Here is a 22,439-nt window from a genome sequence, read left to right as displayed (position 1 = left end):
AAAAATCGTACAATTTATTAGTGTCCCTAATAACCAATAAAAATTTTTCCACCGTCCAGGAACAACCTGAGCAGACCTCGTCCAATATGTTAGACATTTTATTGTGAAAGAAAAAATACCGAAGAAAATGAGCAGAAAGGAGTTTGACGCGATTGAATTATGAACACCCCGGTTTTTGACCGACCAGGGTTATTTTTTGAAGCGCGGCCGGAAGCCCGCCAGTGTGGAAAGGAGTTCGACGATCTCCAATATTCGTTCATACCATCTTCAGTATATTTTTTTCATAAGAAAATGTTTAACACACTGAACTGGTAATTACAGCTAAGTGCTCTGAATTCTACAGAATTTTGCCGCTACAACAACAACAAATAAGTGATTTGAATATGTGATATGTGCAAAGTGTGTAAATAAATATTGAAAAATATACATAAATTATTGAAAAAAATTCACTTTCCGCTCAAGGATTTGTAATCTACGCGTAAAAATAAGACGATTTAAAAAAATTTCATTTTTGAGGCCTATGTGGGGGACCTAAACTATACATTTACCAAATATTTGCGCAAGCGTTTTTCCACCAACATCGCGATTACCTGTGGAAGTACAAGGGCCAACGCCGTCACCCCCTCTCACCATTAAGCCCGGCTTTAGTATCGTTGCCTGCACCATCGCCTCCTTTCCCAGTGTCGTAACCCTTACAAAATACTCTTAACAAATCACATCCTCCAGCCTCACTACCTTCGCCAAAGGTAAGCAAACGTCGAGAAAAAAACTGCGAAGTGGACAAAAAAAAGATGAAGCAATCGAATTATTTAAAAATATTGTAGATGGTCCAGAAATTAAGAAGAAAACCTGGCTTTGAAATCCTTCAGCAAATTGATGGTTTCCATACTATCAAAAATTTACGACGAAAAGCAGTCACGGGCTATGCAAAGAATGTTAGAAGTAGCTTTCGAGTCCAACAGAATCTAGAGCAGATAGTAAGATTTTTTTTTAAGTTAATTTAAATATTTTTGTATTAGTATAAATTTCTATCACATCGACTATGTGATATTTATGTTTTGTATTTATGTCGTTAGTATTACTATTTATGAAATAGTCAATGTGTTTGTTTTGAAGTTAGTTAAGTTAATTTTTTGTTTTTAATATTTGGTTATAGCAATTTAACTTAATTATTTATGTCTTTATTATTACTTTTTATTTCATAGTAACTCTTTATACAGTAATTTTTTAATAATATTATAATTTAATAATATTATACATATGGTCCACCTATGACAATGTCTATGTTGTAAAGATATGTGGTAAAGATTCTTAATTAAAGAAATAGGTAGCGAGTCTGTCTCGTAAGTTAAACGCATTTGAAGGACCTCTACTAACTGCAGTTCGCATACTCGATCTACATAGTTTACCGGACAGTACCAACGATTGTGATAGTTATGCAAGCCAACACTATTATTTCACAATTTTCTGGATTACATTCAATCATCATCCTCAAAGTTCTCCATCGAGCAGTCAATATTCCAAACGAATTTTCTATGACTCTACGAGTGAAAGTCGATAGTTAAAATGCGCTTCGTGCGCATTAAATTACCTTGTAACGGGAATTGTAGATTGTAGATAATGATTGAGGTATGCACCGCGACCTATGGTCTATTGTGCCCTCCCCTAAGTCACAGCGACTCATCTAGCCCTAGCATGAGGCAATGCGATCCCTGTTTGGAAACATGGATCCCAGGGCCTTGACTCTACGTCTGCAGACTGCTGTGCAGTCCATTAGTAGGTGTTCTGGGGTTTCCGACTCCATGTCGCAGAACCGGCAGTTTGCAGAGGAGACCAAGCCCATGTTAAATAAATGCTTGTTAAGCCTGCAATGTCCGGTGTAGAACGCTACCAGAAGTCGGAATTTGTTTCTCGGGAGATTGATTACGGTTTTAAACCGTCTGAGGTTATAACCCCCCATTAGCAACTTGGCATGGCGCAAGCCTAGGAGATGTTGCCAGTGTCTCTCCCTGCCTGCTCTTTCCTCTTTACGGAGCAGCTTTTTAATGGTATGTGGACCAACCGCTATGCACGGTTCTGGTCCTAACATGTTTGTAGAGGCTGCAGAGCGGGCCAACTCGTCAGCAAGTTCATTTCCTGCTATACCCCTGTGACCAGGCACCCAGATGAGGTGCACTCTGTTGAGACTTGATAGGCTGTTCAGCCGTTCTATATACTCCTGCACTAGTAGCGATTTGACCTGAAAAGCCGAGATCGCTTTAAGTGCTGCCTGACTATCGCTGAGTATGGCGATGCTCTTATTGCGGTAGTCGCGTTGGAGGTTTATTTCTACACACCGACTTATAGCATATACCTCCGCCTGGAATATGCCCATTCCCATGGGAATGGAGAGCTTGGTGCGTGGTCCTGTGACCCCTGCGCCAATCCCCTCTGCCGTTTTCGAGCCGTCGGTGTACCACTTGATAGTACTGTTCCTTAGTAGTAGGTCCAGCGTGAAATCGTTCCATTCTGCCTTACTGCCAAGGGTAACCCTGAACTTCCTAGTGAAGCTTACTGTTTTAGTAATGCTGTCCCTCGGAAGAAGGGCCAGTGGCATTGCGTCACTTAGGGCCTTCATCTGCTGGGACGAGATTACCTTCCCTTTGCCAAACCCTTCTGCTGACATTTGAAGCAAGGTCTGTTTGGTCGTCTGCTCGATCACCATATGTAACGGTGTTAGCTCCAGCATTACTTCCAGTGCTGTAGTCGGACACGTACGCATCGCACCCGACGCGCAGATGCAGGCAAGTCGTTGCAGCCTCGATAGTCGAAATCCTACCGAGGTCTGCGATGATTTGGAACCCCAGGCCACCGCTCCATATGTTATGATCGGTCTCACAATCATGGTGTACAACCATCTGATAATCCTTGGGTTGCAGCCCCATGATTTCCCAGCAAGTCGATTGCACACCATGAGCGCTTTCGTAGCTTTGGCTACGGTTAGGTTCACATGCTGCTTCCACCGTAGAGTGGAGCTCAGCGTGAGGCCCAGGTACTTTACCGTGCTGGCCATCTTCAGCTCCATCCCACCTAGGGATAGGTTTCTGAGGCCTGGCAGCAACCTGCGTCTGGTAAACGGTATGATTGTAGTTTTGGAGGGGTTGATGTTTAGGCCAACCCCACTACACCATTCAATCCCCTTTGTACAATATCGCAGAGAGACAATAACGAAAAACACAAAAAAATTTATAAAGTTACAATTTTTAATAACGGGTGTTTTTTTTAGAGGTATAGAACTTTAAATTGCAACAAAACAACGATTGATTATTCGATTGACATGAATTTTATTTATCATAGTCATATAGCCGATACAGCAATAGCAGGAGATTCATGTGAGTGTTATTATGGCCGTAGTGCACCGCAGTATATATGGTTATAAACCAGATATTATTTATATGTATATTATATTATTTTATGCGATGTAGAAAAACTACTGTTAGTAAATAAAATAATGAAGGAGGAGGCTTTATTTAGCGAAAATTGAGAACTAGTTGTAGGGGGACATTTTTAAAGTCTAAGAATTGAATCTGCAGTACGTCTGAATGGAATGACTTGGTCAGAAAATTTAAAATATTCTTCCACTATAGAGTAGGTTATCAAAACGACGGCTTTAAAATGAAAATATGTTTAAATTTTGTATACCTTTAACTGGGTTAAGGGAGGACTTCTCAGATGATAGCAAAAGATGTTAAGCATTGAGAGTACTTTGTTTTCTTATTTTTACTTACAAAAGTCAACTTTATTATATAGAAAGGTTTTATTAACCTACTTGAAATTCATAGAATGTTATCTCTTAAATTGTCGTTTTAGATTTAATTTTCCTTTTTGCATAACTTTTGTAACCTTTTGGAAGATATCCCTAAATGTGCTCGTTTTTTGTCCTATCACCGGATATAAACAATATCCTCCAAAGATTCATTCAAAACTAAACGAAAGGCTATTCAGTGCGTTCAAAAAATAGCGTTTTCGTTTTCCCAAGTGTAGGTATCGTTTATTCAGAAAAATGTTGTAATAATAGAAAATACATAGTTTTATTATAGCTCACGTTTATTCAACAATTATTCTAATCTCCCGCGTTATCTATGGTATTATAGCCTGACATCATTGATGGCAACTTGCATATTTAAATATGCCACCAGAGTCTTGGAATCAAGTTTTATTCTCTGATGAAAGTAAGTTTTGTGTTTTTGGCATTAAAAGACGGAAAATCGTGTTTAGAAGATCGCGAAGATCTCGGAGTAGGTGTGATGGTCACATAAGGACATTTTAAACACTTAAAGAACAATTTAAGACAAAGTGCCGAAAAATTTTGTCTAGATAACGGATTTTGGTTTTAGCAAACATTCAGCGGATATTGTGGGGTTGTGGCTTCTTCATAACGTCCTATTACAACTGTCAGCACTTTTTGTTTTTATTTTCAAGATTTTGATTATTTGTCCAAACTGATGTGCAACTTCTACCAATGGTCTATGCTATTTGTGGGTTATTTTAGATCTAAATTGTGCAATGTGATAATATTTTTCCTTTCACCCTTTTGCAATGCAAATTGCTTAAAAGTCTATAAACTAAAGCTTTATTAAGATTGTATTAACTATAAACACAAGTTTTTATTTTAATTCGTGGGGTACACGATATAATAACTAGAACTGAAATGAAATGAGCGAACACATTCACGCATGAATTTCTTTTGCTCGCCAAAACAAGTTCCGTTATCTATGGCGTCGCGTGTCGGTGTGGCATGATTAGTACCGTTAGCAATTTAGCTTACTGAAAACAATAGTGTATATAAAAATTACAGTTATTCAAGTAATAATTAATAAGATTTATAGCAGTAAAACATTTATTTTGCAAAGGAGCCATGACTTATAAGAGCTAGTGTTTATGGTATAAGTGATGAGCTGAGTCGATTTAGCCATGTCCGTCTGTCTGTATGTACGCGAAGTATTCTCTCAGTTTTTGAGATATCGATATGAAATTTTGTACACGTCCTTTTCTACAAAAGAAGTTGGCAGGAATCACTGATATCGGATGCTTGCATGGAGAACTTTTTCATTTGACGAGATATCTTCACAAAATTTAGCATGGGTTTACTGTCAAAGGCAATAATGCAATCTCCAAAGGAATTGTTCCGATCGGAGGACTATAGTGTATAGCTGCCGTACAAACTGAACGATCGGAATAAAGTCTTTTAAGGAACTTTTTGTAGAGTAGTATTTTCAATGCCTTATGGGGTGAGCGTGTGGGTCCGCAGCTAGCGTTGAAAATTAAGTTTTTTTGGGAGTATTTGGAATAAAACGATGGACCTCAACGTATTGAGAAAAAATTATTTCAAAGTGCCGAGACGTTTGGAATACACCAGCATGTCCGATAGCGACCCAAAACTCAAATCGGGTATCCTGCAGACCAGTCTGATATGAATTTATCAATGCTGGCACAGTTAATCGATGATCTATGTTTTCTTTTTTGAAACACCACACCCCTAAGCAACAAAGCAATCCAATTTTGGAAAAGTGGCACTAACTGGACGGTAAATAACGAACTAACTGTTTAAATCAAATATAGCTGGGCTAAAGTACCACACGATATATTAAATAATTTAATTAATTTCTTTATGGAATTTAAATTAAAAATGTTCATTTCAGGAATAGCCCTGAGATTTTTAATTTGTAAACAAATAGTACAAGTATAAGAAATCTTTCTTTTAAAACTACACTTGCGTATTGATAATTTTAAGCGTCAAATCGATACATGTTAAACGCGATACAATTTTCGACATCATCGTCAACGTCAAGGCCTTGGGTAATAGTGTTGATATCATGAACCATTCTATACATTCATGTGCATATTAGGGTGGAGCGAAAAAAAATGTTTTTTTTTTGCTTAGCCTGGGGGTAAAATCTGTAGATTATAAAAAAAGAAAATTTTTGGACAAAAAAAAAATTTTTTTTTAACATCTAGAGGCTAGAGTTAAAATTTTTATTTAGTAAAAAATTGTTGATAAGTGTTCTAGAAGCTGTGGAGAGTCCACTTTCTGGCCAATTAAAAGTTATCAACTTAAAAAAAAATTTTGTGGTCATTATTGGAGTTTTAAAAAAGTCTTAAACGACAACATGCTTTCCTTAAGCGTTAAAATAAATTTTTAGACAAAAACCGTCACATTCTGTAATTTTTATATAAATGTAAAGAGTTTAAACCAAAAAAAATTTTACTCGAAATATACTTTAAAACTGTGTGCGCCGCCTCTAGATGTTAAAAAAAGTTTTTTTTTTTGCAAAAATTTTCTTTTTTTATAATCTACAGATTTTAAACCTAGGCTAAACAAAAAAAAAAATTTCGCTCCACCCTAGTACATATGTTAAAATTTTGTCTCCTCAAGCAATAACCTTTAGCGAATATGTGGACCAAGATACTAATGAATTATTTGGATATGCCAAATCTCTGCTGACTATAAACACATATTTTGCAGACATAATTGTATTTTTGTGCAGAAAGTTGACGACGATATTTTACACGATATCTCTAATAAAAACAACGTTGAGATGCTTGTATCAATGTAATTAAATATTTATCCTTTTTGTTAAACGATTTTTTCTAATCTCTTACAATGTTGTTTCTCCGAACAGTTCCGAAGGCAACAAGAAAAGATTTCATATGATATTCTTAAACACATCGAAGAGTTAACGACGTGAGTGTTTACAAACAATGATTATTGCCTTCAATCACAAATAACAATTAACAATATTATCCAAATACGAACATACACGATTTCTTATTTTGTTACCAAACGTGCAACCTCTTTTCATTTTCGAATAATATTGGATTTTTGCCGGTATATATCCCTTGAATATCCTTAAATTTTGTACTAAATTGACGACGTTTAAAAGGAGGCAGAGCATTATTCATATCGAACTTTTAGCTAAACAAGGAAGCATTTAAATGTATGCCAGTTTATATTATAAACACACTTCATTGTCGTCGGGTCTCAACTATAATCCCAACGATGCATCTGTACCAGAAAGCTGAAGTAGTTTTAATTGGTTTTTGCTTAACCTATAGTTTTATTCATTTTAAAGAAGGTACCGTTCTTTTTGACAAAGGAAAATTTACCTTTCCGATGAACCACAAATAAAAGCAACAGGCTAGGAGTAAATATTCCTCCAGAGCAGGAATACGAAGTGTAATTAGCTGTGTGGATGGAATAATTTCTGCGATTTGTGCTCCCACAGCAAATAGAAATTATTCGAGAAAAACTGGATGAATTACAATCATATTTGGTATCTTATTATCTTATATTATATTGTTATTAGCGCAAGATTACAGAAAGTTCAAAGTATTTAGCAGCGTTACTCACCTTTTTGAGAGATTTCGTATACTGAAAATGAAAACAATGACGTTCATTACAGTTTAACAAAATTATGTTTAATATAATTTAATTAATTTGTATGTTTGTAGTGAAATTACTCAATTTCTATGATTATTTATTTTGACAATCTTAAATAATCTTAAAATTTATTTGCTACCAATTTATAAGAATGCAGAATTTAAGCTCAATTATTACAATTATAAACATTTTTATAATATAATAATATTAATGTATCAATAGACATCGTAAATGCTTAAAAAATAGTTCACAACAAAAAAGTGTTTGTTTTGGTAAATTGTTCAATTAGAAACGTTCTTAAATAAATAAGAAATATAAAAAATAAAGTATGTATGTTATCTTTTGCTCTTGACCAGTTTCCTCATGTTGACATTTCTGTCTATTGAAATGAGGGTTGATAGTGTTGGGAAATATACACGTGAACAAATAGGTAAGCGTATACCACTGTAAAGTTTTGATGAGGCACTTACACTCGCGGTTAATGTTAATGTGAAATGAAAAGCAGATTTCTTTCTGATATATTCTATTTTTCATTACAAAACATTCTAAATTTAACACTTATTTAAATACTGTAATAAAGATAACCGTGTGGAATTGATGTCGAACGAAATGATGTGTTGAAATTCATTACTCATTTAACCATCCCGGGCCATCCAGGCAAATATTTAGCCTAGCAAACTCTGTAATTGTTGTAGCGTTGCTACTGCTGAGACTTGAGGGCATGTATGGTGCCATCTACCGCACAATTGGCACGAACACTCCGAATCCGGGTGAGACTTAGACAGTTGAGGCACTGTTCATACGCCTGGTGAGCGGCGACACAGCGGACACCAATGGATACGCTGGCGGTGGTTGTGCAGTGTACCACGCGACGGCTGTGGCAGTTGTTGCAGCGGTGGCTCGTGGCATTGGAATAGGCCCAGTACGTGGCACGTTGATAGCCGACCGAACGGTTGGCGTTAGGGTTAATGGCATTTCGACGTCCATATTAATTTGTATGAAAAGGTTAGATTTAGTATACGTTTGTGGCATATAATTGAATATGGGCAGTTGTGCCACGTGATGTGGAAGGTGTTGGTCGACCATTTCTGTTTGGTTTGGGATTGTTGTTAACGGTTTTTTTTATTTGCGGATTTATTGACTCGATTTATTTGAATTGAATATTATTTTAGTTTCGGTACTATGGTCGGTGGACAGGAAGCATAGTTTTGCGAGCAGTCTGGTTAGCGTTCCGGATGCGTGCGGAGCTTTTCCTGGAGTTTTTCATCGGTACCTCTTGTGGACTTTCTTTAAATATTCTTTTTCCATCGGCGGCTGAAATTATGATAAAGAATTTTAATTCTTTCTTATCTGTTTAGTAGGGATAGCGACTCCACGTATGGGTGCTCTTTTAAGCAAATGCCCTGGAGTTAGGGCTGTCAAATCTGAGGGATTTTGCGAGAGTGTTGTGGGAGGCCGTGAATTGAGAACGGCTCCAATTCAAATTAATACTGTAGAGAATTCTTCATAATTAAATTTTTAATTTCCAGCTACCTTTTTGAAGTGGGATTTGAAGCTTTTTACCGCTGATTCCCATAAACCACCCGTATGAGGAGTGCTTGGGGGGATAAATTGCCATTTAATGCCTTAGGGCGCGTACTTTTGTACAATTTTAGGTGAGACTTGTTTGATTAAATCCACAAAATGTTTTTCGGTGGCTCTTTGAGCGCCGATAAAGGTTTTACCATTGTCGCTCATTATCATCGATGGAAAGCCGCATCGTCCGACGAAGCGAGCAAATGAGGCTACGAAAGGCTCCTTTGTCAAATTAGTACAAAACTCAAGGTGTATTGCTTTTGTCGTAAAACAGATAAAAACAGCCAAATAACCTTTCATCAGAGTGGGAGACCTTAACATGGACGTCTTTATCTGAAAAGGCCCAGCAAAATCCGGTGGAAGTGTAATCTGTGTCCTCATCTTCCGCTTGTGCGTAGTGCAGATTTTGCACGTGAAGATGCCCTTATTCATTTGGGGCTTGAGTCGAAAATATAAAATTCCTGGCGGACCATATGTTGCATGAGGCGATGTTTAGCGTGAATCATTAATATGTGGATATAACTTAGGAGTAATGTGGCAAATCGAGACTTCTCTGGTATAATTATGGGATGGCATTCGTTTTACGTTACCATTCACCAGAAGACCACCTTTCTTGTCTATGAATGGATTTAGTACTAATAGTGAGCTCTTTTTATCAATCGGCTTCGATTCTCTTAGTAATGATATTTCTCGGCTGAAGTAACGCGCTTGAGTAAATGCGATAAAACCGACCTTCTCTTTTTGTAAGTCTAGGTGCATCACTGTATCGCATTGGGAGTATATTGAGGTTACTCCCTTTACTTTTATTTTGAGTCGCTCTATGAACTTGAGCTTGTAAGCGATTACCTTGAGGGCTCGAGGGTACGATGAAAATCGCTCAAGGATGTCATTATCGTCCAATGCTGTGTGAAAATAGTAGATTTTTCGATCGCATGGGCGATTGTGGCCAAGAATCGGGAGGTTTAGTTAACCATCGGGGGCCATTCTACCAGAGAGTGGTAGTGGTAAGGTGCAGTGGCTTGCACCCCCTCTTACCTAGATCAGCAGGATTGTCAGCACTGGCTACATGTCGCCAAGTGGCTGATCCTACCAGGTCAGATATTTGACACGTTCGATTGGAAACATACGTCATCCATGCATGAGGCATGAGGTAAAATACAAATTGGTTTTTCTAACCAGGCTAGTACAATTTCAGAATCGGACCACAGATACAATTTGTATTTTGCCATGTTTAGGTGCATTTGCACCATGGATACAAATTTGGAAAGTAGTAGCGCACCACATAGTTCAAGTCGTGGTAGACTTATTTTTTAGAGGAGCTACTTTGGCTTTTGCTACTAGTATGTGGCTTGTGCTCGCAATGTCGCTTTGTGTGTGAACGTATATAGTGGCGCAATATGCTTTTTCAGAGGCGTTACAGAAGCCGCGTAGTTCGACTTTGTGATCTGGGGCATAATTTACCCATCGTGGTACTTTTATCTGTGAGATATCATTTAGATTGCTCGCAAAATAGGACCACTTTTCTAAATGAAGTGGTTTTACTTGTTCGTCCCAGTCGGTTCCATCTAGCCATAATTCTTGTATAAGGATTTTGGCTTGTATCATAATTGGCGAAAGCCATCCTGCGGGGTCGAAAAATTTTGCCACAGAGGGTTTGTCATGGCGGATAATGCAGATATTGACTCTGTGGTGTATAAAAACTGGTCAGATATCGCATTCCATTGAATCCTCAGAGTTTTTGTTGTACTTTCCTTTTCGAATTTAAGGAAATTCGTGGTTCGCCGTTATATTTTTTAACGGAAACCCTGCGGTTTTGAAGGCTTGTGTCAGTTGTGCTAGTGACTCGTATGCTTGTGGAAGACTGTGACTTCCAGATAGTTAAGTTTGTGTTTTTAACACCTCGGTTGCCAGAGGAAGTTCGACTTGGGGTTTTCTGCCAATTCGTGGAGTGTTCTAATGGCTAAGAATAGGGCACCGAGAGTGACCTAAGGCAATTGTGTTTGGAAATTGTTGTTTTAGTGGTAGCGGTACGACGTATCTACCATTATCTGATCTAGTTGTTGTGGCTTTGTAAAAGTCTTCACAATACTGATCTTCTGGGGTTGTAATTGAAAAGGGGGGGATTATTCTAGCTCCCAAAATTTTCTCAATTGTAAATTAAGGAATTCGTTTGAGATTTTCTCAGTTTGAGTTGTCATAGTGGTAACTGGTTCCGTAGCTAGTCCACTTAGGATCCAACCAAAAATAGTATATTGTGCCAGAAGTGTGTTTGAAATTTTCTCAATACATTCGAGTATTATCTGTGATTTGAGATCGCTGCCTATTTGAGCGGGAGTGAGTTTAGGTGTACCTTTTGCCAATGCCTGCTTTTTATGTGATAGCTTGGAAGCATGTTTGTTATGTAGTTGCGTTAAAACAGTAGCTTCTGCTTGAATGTGCTTATCCGCTTTGAGGGAAAAAAGAGTAATCGGGAAGATTTTGTTGAAATTTTGGACTATTCTTCCTCCCATTTCCGTGATTTCACTAGTTTTGCTGGCAGTTGTAGTTTATTTTGTGCCCTAGTCGCTATAAATGACCGTTGTGATCCCTGATCTATTAAGACCCTAAGCTTAAACAGTTCTCTTCGGTGTTCGATGGAAATGACTGCCGTGGGTAGTAGTACCAGGGATAAAGGTATGCCCAACTTATTCCAGTGTGAGAGCGCCTCAAGAGTAACATTTTTTATACCATTTTTCATCTAAAATAATATTTATTAGAAATTTAATTAGAATACCCAACATTTATTGAGATTAAATATTATTATACATGTATTCGTTAAACATATGCAGAAACTATTTAAACCCTTTTTTTGGGATTTTGCAATATATTAAAACAATTGATTTTTGAACTTTTAATACTTATTCAAAAGGATAAATGTATTAGCACTCATTTAATAACTGTTTTTTATAACTTTCAATTGAAAATTAATGCTACTAAGCAAAAAGATTTCATCACATACATTTCGATTTCGCGTTTTTTTTAATTTTCATTTTTTTCCAATTTTTGTTAGTGATTTTCAACAGTAGCAACAAATCTCTTTGTTCACATATTTTTTTGTGGGATGTCAATCTGGCCCTCCCTCTTTTTCCAATTACTAAACATCAGACCTCCTGAACTTTGACATTTGCCTGAGTTCAGAAGGTTTTGACGTTTAGCAATTGCCAGTGAGAAATGAGTTGGGCAGCTCTCTGGTAGTACTCTACTCTGATTTTTGCTGTGTAGGGTATGGGTTTTTAATGCCTTAGAGCAGCATGGTGCTTCTTGGCAATTTTCGGGATTTCGCACTTAAGGATTTGCTGTTGAAACTAAACCCGAGGCTCTTTTCATATTTGCGCTGTTTGTGGGTGAACTGAAAAAAATATTTATATTAAGCATAAAATGATATCGTAAACGCAATTGAACTTGCCTTCGCAATCTTTGAGTGAATGCGCATATGACAAACAGTTTATACAAAGTCCTTTTGTTCTTACACAATTGTTTCGATCGGTAATATTAATGTTTTTGAATTTCTTGCAAGATTTGAGCTTATGCCTCCTGTACACAGTTCGCATGACAATTGTTTGTACTGTTCAGATGTGAAGGTTTGATTTTTGAAGAAGCTTCTATTTAAATTTTTGTTGCTACTGGCTTGGGGTTTGTGGAAGCTTCTATTTAGGTCGTGTTGAACGCCTTTAGTTCTGACTATTTTTTTGTCTACCCTTTCTGTGATTTAATGCTGGGTAGTTAGGAAAGCTCTCATGTTCAATGTCAATCATCATCCCATAGAAGTAATGATTTTTCTGGTAATGCGGCGTTGCATATGTTTACCAGTATGGGTTCCCTGCTGTCTGTGGGAATATTCTGTGTCGATTAAACCGACAAACAGTTTGAAACAGTGGAATGTTTGAATCTTTGACAAGTTCATTAATATCGATATTTGTTTATCGACCAATATTCTTTCGTTTTCGTGCCTTCATTTGAGAGCTTCCTAAGCCAAATTGAAATTTTCGTCACTAAGTGCGACATGTTTAACTATTACGCCTGCTTGACCTTTTGTTTTGTATCGGAGGTGATACAATTTTTGTGCATTTGATATTTTATGATGGTTTATGTAAATGGCAGTAAATCTATCCCAGAAGGACGGCCATTGTTCATAACCATCATGAAAAATTTCTGTGTCCCATGCGGGCACGTTGTGGAGTAGATGTAATTGCTTTGATTAATTTTAATTGGTTAGAAATCATTGCGTTTGTTTCTTCTAACTGGTCTAAACAATTTTCGTATTTGGCGTAAGCCGACGTCGTCAGATTCTACAATTGCGTCATATGCAGTAAAATTGTCCAAATTTTCTTTTTGGATTTCTAATACCGATTCCGAGTTGTCGTGAATCGGCGAAGATGAAAATCGAGTGTAGTATCGTATTAAACTGTCACTCTCGGCAATGAATTTGGTATATGAAATGTGTTCTATATTCACACATTTTCTACATTAAAATATAGTATATACATTATTATAAGTTCACTTATTATTGCTTAGATATCTCATTTGACGGATATATAAAGTACAAGGCAAACTGGAAGATTGAAATTCCTATATTAAGTAGTCCCATATAAAGGTAGTAGATGCTCTCTGACTTTCATAAAATACCCCACATATTGACCGATATATGTAGTTTATAATCAACCGGAAGATTGAAAATCCTAATATTTTGTATATGGAAGTTGTCGTTGGTTGATATAAACTTAGTGGTTTTTGAGATATGCATTTGAACCTATTAGGAGAGAAGGCCACGCCTAATTTTAAAAAAATTTCAAACAGATCCTCCTCTCTACTCCCAGTCACTGTACTAAATTACAGTTTTGTATCTAATTTTGGGGCTTAGCTATGGCACTTTATAAGTTTTCGATTAACGGCACTTTGTAAGGGTAGCAATGGTCCTATTCCACCAATCCTCAACCTTTATAGTGTCACCGTATCTTTATAGTGGGTTATCGTCTCATCATTTTGATAATTTATGTATACCTATATAATCTATATCGATTAGTGTAAGGTGTTAAAAACAACCCTGAGGTGAACATAATTGTTATACTCTTAATACAGATAAATAAAATTGTAGTGTCTGTTTGTATATCCGAGATGGATAATGCCCAATCAAAACTTCTCTTAGCCCCTTTTTTAGTAAAAGTAATTAGTTAAGAACTGTCCTAGCTCTATTTTCCCAATAAAATAATTTTCGAATATCCGGTTGATTTTATACCATTATATTATATATCGAGAATACGTGTGACGTTTTAATGAAAATAAATGGACATATTTTATTGACAACAATGTAGTTTAACGTGCAATTTGGAAGAAATCGAATGTCGGGTCTACTAGTATAATATAAATATGTCGGATGTCAAACAAATGTAGTAAAAAAACTGAGTCTATAATCCATTTTATTCGTTAATAAGATCCAAATGGATTAGTAATCCATTCACAATTTCGTCTAACAACAATATTTTGTAATACAAAGTGTTGTCAACACCTGAACATATTACCGAATGTAATATCGAATCGATACTTTTTAAAGGCTTGAATACGAAAAAAGTAATCGTTAGAACAAGAACTTAATCTTTTCGTAAGACACGCTAGAACAAATGGCTTACAGAGGGATACAATAATATTAGGTCAAGTAAAAAGTTTTTTATTGATTTTTCAAAAGATGATAACTTGGATTGAGCGTTTGGCCATAGAGGAGCAGCTCGTAGTAGATGATTCCTTGTCAATCCCACCAAACACACAGCAAAACCTCCCTGGCCGTCAATCCAGTCTTGGCCCCGTCTGGGCCGCTTCCCCGAGCTTTGACCCCTACCGTTTGCACTCGATGTTGTCGTAAGTGACCCATTTTTCATCGCCAGTCACAATCCGCTTCAGAAACGGGTCGATTTTGTTGTGATTCAGCAGCGATTCGCAGATGGAAGTTCGGTCCATCATGTTTTTTTGCGTTAGTTCGTGTAGCACCCAAACATCGAGCTTCTCCTTGAATCCAAGGTTATGAAAATGGTTCCAAGCGGTTTTCTGGCTTATCTTTAGTTCTTCAGCAATTAAATAAGTGCTCACGTGACGGTCTGTTTCCACTATTTCCATGATTTTATCGCAATTTTCGACGACAGGTCGCGTCGTGCATCTTTGACATCGAAATTAGCGGAACGGAACCTAGCAAACCAATTCTGTGCTACACGTTCGCTTACAGTATCGGGCCCATAAACTAAATTAATTTTTACAGCCGCTTTGGCTGCTTTTTCGTCTTGATCGAAGAAAAACTGTAAAATATAGCGAATTTTCTCTTTGCTGGTGTCCATCTTTGATGAGCGCTCACAACGTACTAAGTCAATCAATCGAAAAACTGTCAAAGACAAACTTTTCAAACATTTAGCGCGAATAAACACGTTTTCAGCGCTGTACAGTATGACATGATGCGAAACGTAACACTAGTACTATGGACAATACGCCATCTCTTATATAAAAACCGAACGAACTTCACCTAATATGTTTATTTCATATGATTAGTTATGTGCAGACAATTTATTGAACTCAGATCTTAAATAGGGTAAATGTGCCGATGAACGGACATTTAACTTTATACACCAGTATATGACAGGCATTCAATGATATGGAAACATTTGATAGCAATTCAGGATGATAAACTATTTTAAAGAGGACCAAATATATCAGTTTTTAAAAGTAAGGCAAATTTTTTTTTTATTCTCTAGTAACCGGACATCAAAGATCCAGTGTGCGGACATATGTATATGTCCGAACCGAACGAACTTCACCTAATATGTTTATTTCATATGATTAGTTATGTGCAGACAATTTATTGAACTCAGATCTTAAATAGGGTAAATGTGCCGATGAACGGACATTTAACTTTATACACCAGTATATGACAGGCATTCAATGATATGGAAACATTTGATAGCAATTCAGGATGATAAACTATTTTAAAAAGGACCAAATATATCAGTTTTTAAAAGTAAGGCAAATTTTTTTTTTATTCTCTAGTAACCGAACATCAAAGATCCAGTGTGCGGACATATGTATATATTTTGTAAGAAAATAAAACAGTATTTAAGAAAAACGTAAATTTTTATTGAGAATTAATAATAAAAATTAATTAAAACACAAATATTTTCAATAAAAAATACACCCCTTTAAAATGGTGTGCTACAAAAGTTAAATATAGTATACTTGTAAATATTTTTAAGTAACAAGTATTTTGAAATTAAATATAATAGTACTCAAACACATACATTTTTTATCTAAATAAATAACTACTATGCGCTTAAAAATAATCAGTAAAATTTCTTACATTAATGAATATAAATTTAACGCTTAATATCTATTGTGCCAATAGAAATGTTCGTCTTTTGAAGCAAACCAATCAGGCACCTAATTTTCGACTTCTGCGTAGACCATCTTTCTCATAGCTATCAAACGGTCTAAAATTGTTTGTTGTGCAATATTTAACATTCCTGCCATTTCCTTTTGATTTAGAGTATCACTTCATCCAATACTGCTTGCAGTTCGGAGTCTTCAAACTTTTTTGGTGGTCCTCCACGTTCCTCATTTCTGACATCAAAATCATGATCTCTGAACCGTTGAAATCATGTTTTGCCTGTTGCTTCTGATAGAGCAAGATCACCATATGCCTCGACAAGCATTAGATGCGACTCTGCAGCACTTTTCTTCAAATCAAAACAAAAAATTAATACTTTCCGTAAATCATCACTTTTCGGAAAAAAATTTTACATTTTCAACACATTGAAAAAATATGTTTGTTCAATGACTGTGAGGTATTGAATATGTTTGACAGATGTCATGTCAACCAAACAGAAAAAAAATTTTGGCTCGTTCACAACAAATGGTATAGTAAATAATATTGAGTAATATGATCCTGCGAACAGCAGGCACCTTGCCGTGGTGCAGGGGCTTAAGTCGCAAGGCTTTCTCGGCATCTCGGATTTCGAAGCAGGCGAAATGATGCTGGTGGATAAGGATGATAATCAACCCGGCGCTAGTACGTCCACTAGGCTGCATCTGTTGAGACCACGGTGAAGGTCCTTATCGAGCAGACAGGTGCATAAGGCGGGTGCTACCCTCCACGCAAAAGCTTCTGGAGAGACTCACGGTCCTAACAGATGGCAACGCGGTGGACGGTGAGGATGAGGACCAATTCCTCATGGAACCGATCTTATAGTAGGGCCATACACGGAAGTTGCCCAGGTGAACCTGCACCATGCGGCGTCATCCTCGGCTGTCATCGCGATCAGGTTCACTTCGGATGGCCTGGGCATACTGTTGCTCCAGGAGCCATAGGTCTATAAAGGAAAGGTTAGAGGACTCAAAACGGAGACAAAACTGTAATCTGAGATCCCTCTAGAGTAGAACTAGAACCTTCGTGTTAGTTAGAAACGATATGGATTTCTTATGTATTTCAGACTTCCTAACACAGAACCTGGTCGCTGTGCAGGCAAAGAACAACGAAGGGGCGGACTATCATGCGAAGCAGCATGCTTACAGAGCAGGCACATCAACTAATACTGCTCTGTATTAGTTAACTTCAGAGATCCAATGTTCGTATTATGGGGGGAGGTGCTGTTATGCGTCTTCCTAGACATCGAAGGTGCTTTGACAATACGTCTCATGAAAGCGTGTCAAGAGCGCATTGTGGCAGCACCGGTACGTAGATGGATATCAGCCGTACTGCGCACTAGAGTAGCTGAAACCTCAGTAGGAGATACTAAAATTCGTCTTGGCACAACAAAAGGTTACCCACAGGGTGGAGTGCTATTCCCCTACTTTGAAGCCTCGTTGTGGACGATATCCTTGAGATGCTAACTAACACTAGACTACTAACTAATTAAAACTCTCTGCGATATCTTACAAAGGGGATTAAGTCTGCCAAAGGAGTGGAGTGGTAAACATCAACCCCTCTAAAACTACAATCATTCTGTTTACAAGACGAAGGTCATCGCCAGGTCTCAAAAATCTATCCCTTGGCGGCAGAGAGTTGGAGATGGCTAACACGGTCAAACATCTAGACCTCACGCTGGATTCCACTCTACGGTAGAAGCAGCATCTGGATCTGACCTTAGTCAAGGCTACGAAAGCACTAATGGTGTGCAGCCGACTTGCCGGGAAATCCTGGTGCTGCAACCCCAGGATTATCAGGGGGATGCACACCATGATCGTGAGTCTGATTATCACATATGGGGCGGTGGCTTGGGTTTCTAAAGCATCGCAGCGTTGGGCGCAACGGGTACCTGCACTGGAAGTAATGCTAGAACTCACACCTACATATAGTAATAAAACAGACTGCCAAACAGACTCTGCTTCAAATGACAGCAGAAGGGTTCGGCAGAGGGAAGGTAATCTCGTCCCAGCAGAGGAAGGCTCTAAGTGTTAAAATGCCCCTGGCTCTTCTCCTAAGGGACAGCATTACCAAAGTAGTAAGCTTCACTAAGAAGTTCAAAGTTACCCTTGGCAGTAAGGCGAAATGGAATGATTTCACACTGGACCTACTGCTAAGTGAAAGCACTATCAAGTGGTACACCGACGGCTCGAAAACGTCGGAGGGGATTGGTGCAGGACCACGCACCAAACTCTCCATTATCATGGGAAGTTTTCCAAGCATCTTTCAAGCGGAGGTCTATGTTATAAGTCGGTGCTTAGAGATAATAAACCTCCAACGCAACTATCGCAATGAAAGTATAGCTATACTCAGCGATAGTCAGCGATTAGATAAGATTAGATTTAGATAAGCGTTTAGTGTTTTGTTTTAGTATTTTTATTTTCTTTCCTCAATAGAACTTTGTTTTTGCTGCTTTTCGAGCTCATTTTGGTGGTACATATGTATATATTTCTCAATTCTTTTGAAGATATAGCACTGAGTGACTTTGTTGAGGCACTGCATATTCTTTTGCTCTTAAACTGGCTAGGTGATGATAAACTAGAAGAGATACTTGGAATTGGAGACAAATTTTCTGAGATGGATGGATTTGTTGAAATGTGATCTCTATTACTACCCACAGGTTTCAATACTCCATCACATTAATCTCGAAATTTAGACGATAGTTCAGTGACAACATCGGAAGCAATTTCATACCGAATATATATATATTTGAATCATGCCATTTTTAACGGTTCTCTTAGTTTAAATGCAAAACGTGAGTAGTGTCCGATCAATGGGTGATATCCGGTGACTGGCATACTTACCCTACTTATGTACATATATGCAATTTAATATTTGATTTGTTTACGAGTATAAAAGGATCACTTATTACCTATGTATGTATGTACACTGCGCGTCACCAGATTAGCACTCTTTCATCAGCCTAATACAATTGCTTCCATTTTTTGTATTCTTAACTTGCAACTATTTAACGGTTTTCTGATTTTCTCCTCTTGGTATGAAGAATCACTGGTAAAGCAAACATGCGATAAGAATATATGGTTTTTGCTCATTTTTGTTCATTTTAGCCGAAAAGTGATGAATTGACCGCCAACAATATTTGAAAGTATTAAAACTAAAGAAAAAACCACCACTTAATTATGCTCGAAGAGAAACACGGTAACATTTTCCACCGGAGCACAAGATCAAAAAATCTGATCTGATCCAAAATGCATTGTAGTATTGTGGTAACCTTATGATTTAGATATATTTTCGTTAAAAGTAAATAAATACATATTATATATAATATATTATATAGATATGGTACAAAGGTATACGCATAAACATACATACATAGATGAGTAATTATTTTTTTGTATCTCATTTCTTTGTAATTTATTACAATACAATTTAATAAACAAGTATGTTGGAGTTGTTAAATATAAAAAATCACTATTACGCGTATAATCTACCTTAATTCGAAATCCATATATATACAACGGAAAAATACTGATTAATCAACAAATTTTAGTCAATATATCTTTATGCTACATGTATAACTGTATTCAATACTAAGTTGTCTAAACAAGTCTAAACCTTTTCGGTCCGAATTTCGACTTTCAAACTCTGAATTTATATTTGGTTAGAAAATCGTAAAAAAATCGAACAGGTACAAAAAAATAATGCCTTATTGCGAAGTCAAACTTAATTTATCTCGTTATTTCGTATATTCTTAACTTCTACTTATTGTAAACTATATAAAATATATGTATAAATGTATAAATATTGTAACAACATTAAAGCACATCAAGTAGTCTTTATAATTTTTGGTTTAGCTATAAGTTTGACATCATTATCTGGAATGATATTTATGTTTTGGCCATAATATGGGACTTTCTTCAAAACACCGTCCTTGCTCATAGTTGACATCGTCTTTACTTCTGGGTGGATGGATGATGCCGGTTGAGATGGCGTCGCTACTTCTTCTTCTTCCTCCAGAATGATGTCGTCCCCTACCATGACTATGCGGTGGAGATCCTTGTTCGGGACTCGTTGTGTAAAAAGCGACGAATGGTTGACCAATGGGGATGCTTGTGGCATGTGTAGCGGTCCTGGAAGAATTGTTTGCTTTTTTTGTGTAGCTATGCTCTCCTCTACTGTGTTTTCCAAGGCACTCTGTGTGTACACTTTGTTCGTTAATTCCATGGAACTGTACTGTTGCGGTTGGAGCACATGGTCCGAGTTGCAATTTTGTTGTTCTTCCACTGACATTTGTGACACCATTGTTCGACTGTGGTTGTTGCTCAATGCGGTATCTTTCCATTTCTCTAAAACGAACTAGTGACTTAGTTTACAACGCTCATCCAAAATGTTACATATAGCTTACATACCTGCAGCACTACTTCCAGCAGCAGTTGATTTTCTGAAAGGCAATAATTTAGAGGGTTCACACATAATTACCGTCTTGTATGCTTTTCTATATTGCTTGTTCATTATAACATAGATTATTGGATTTATACAGGCAGACAAATAGAGCATAATGTAGCTGAATATGTGAAAGTTCGGATACTCTACATCTTTGTCGGCTACTTTAGCGATCGTTATTGGAAGATAACAGATTACAAACGACAAAAATATGGCCAATACCATTTTTGTTATACGCCACTCATTACGTTTAGCTCTCATCTCCCGTTGATCCTTGATGCGAGAGGGCTTTTGTATGGCGTCCTGCTTTACATCAGTGGAGAAGCTACTGTCTGAAGCTAGGTTAGATGACACCCTATTTTGTTCGCTTTCCATTACCGTGCCCGTGGGAGTTTGGACAGGTCTTAAATTATTTGGGATGGAATTTTGCTGATTCGCATGTGTTTTCAGTCGCAACTCTGACTGGCGTACAACCCAGAATATTTTTGTGTAACAAGCAATTATAACCAAAGCGGGAATAATGAAGGCAGTGATGAAAAGTGTAGTCTTGCTGCTACGGCCATGCTGATCGTTCATAATAGAACATGTTTCCAACTTCTCATCATAGTCAAATGTTCCCCATACACCTAGCAGCGTTGGCAATTGCATACCATAGGAGAATGCCCAACAAAATATTATCATGACAGCAATCCAATGTTTCCTGTATATTTTGGCGTACGAAGCGTGATGAGCAATCATAACATACCTTCAGAAGAAGTATTTACAAATATTGCAGTACGTTCTTAAATTATTGATTTGCATAGAAATAATTTTAATAGAAAATTGGTCTTATAGAAACACATTGAGCAACTAAGCGAGATAAAAAATCATTAATGGTCCCACATAATAATAGTCGTACCATAAAAAACGTCTAAAAACTTAGTTATAGTAAAAATATAAGAAACATTTTGTAATAGTATATTTCTATTTAATGCCTTTCAAGTCATCTTAACAAATAAAGCAAAGAAAGCAATTTCAAAATTTAGTTATTATATTAGCAGGTAAAATCTTACCTGTTGATTGTTATCATTGCAATGCATAACAGCGATACTCCAATGTTGCCATATTGGATAAAAGGGATTAGCTTACATAAAAATTTTCCATGAGTCCATGTACCTTTTAAAAATCGCAAGGCACTGAAAGGTAGTACTATAGCACAGAATAGTAAATCCGCCATACATAGACTGGAATGCAAAAGTAAACAAATGTTCAGATATGTACATTTATAGTATATGTATATGCGCTTTTACAACGGTTAGTTTTCCCATAGTTTCCCTGCTTTCCATTCTTATTTAAGTCGTACCCAATCCCATCACTTGTAATAATTTGTACATTACATAACCTCCTTAATTACACTGTCGTTGTTTCCCATATAAAATTGAAATACGACAAATACAACACGGCGAGGTATGTTTGTGGAGTGTGCTATTCTATCAGCTGTATCTGTTTACTTTTTTTTATTGTTGACGTTTAAGTGTCTAAAATTAATAAATTAAATTAATTCCATAAATTTCTTTAATAATATAG

At 36.9% G+C, this 22,439-nt stretch overlaps 1 protein-coding gene and 2 long non-coding RNA genes across 9 annotated transcripts in view; 1 reads left to right on the top strand and 2 right to left on the bottom strand.

Moving 5' to 3' along the window:
* Positions 1-613: 613 nt before the first annotated feature.
* Positions 614-22,439, top strand: part of LOC138857256 (uncharacterized) — a 24,645-nt gene continuing 2,819 nt past the window's right edge. The window contains exons 1-2 of the long non-coding RNA XR_011396334.1: positions 614-746; positions 825-977. This is a non-coding gene — a long non-coding RNA (uncharacterized lncRNA). The remainder of the gene's footprint in view (positions 747-824; positions 978-22,439) is intronic.
* On the bottom strand, positions 670-7,486 carry LOC138857257 (uncharacterized). Its single transcript, XR_011396335.1, has 3 exons — positions 7,391-7,486; positions 850-965; positions 670-769 (listed from the first exon to the last, which is right to left on the bottom strand). It is a non-coding gene; the product is annotated as an uncharacterized lncRNA (long non-coding RNA).
* Positions 19,690-22,439, bottom strand: part of moody (G-protein coupled receptor moody) — a 22,303-nt gene continuing 19,553 nt past the window's right edge. For 4 of the 7 annotated variants that reach the window (XM_036362413.2, XM_036362412.2, XM_070109434.1 and 1 more), the window contains 3 exons: positions 21,926-22,096; positions 20,840-21,618; positions 19,690-20,776 (listed from right to left, as the gene is read on the bottom strand). In XM_036362413.2, the coding sequence (XP_036218306.2) occupies positions 20,256-20,776; positions 20,840-21,618; positions 21,926-22,096 (1,471 nt within the window). In that variant the 3' untranslated portion in view covers positions 19,690-20,255. Of the gene's footprint in view, positions 20,787-20,839; positions 21,619-21,925; positions 22,097-22,162; positions 22,391-22,439 lie in introns of all 7 variants that reach the window. The other 3 variants (XM_070109435.1, XM_070109436.1, XM_036362414.2) reach the window with 3 other exon arrangements.

This window comes from Bactrocera oleae, chromosome 5, assembly GCF_042242935.1.
Source record: "Bactrocera oleae isolate idBacOlea1 chromosome 5, idBacOlea1, whole genome shotgun sequence".
Classification (NCBI taxonomy): Eukaryota; Metazoa; Arthropoda; class Insecta; order Diptera; family Tephritidae; genus Bactrocera; species Bactrocera oleae.
The sequence above is the reverse complement of the archived record's forward strand: the minus strand, read 5'-3'. Positions and strand labels throughout refer to the sequence as shown.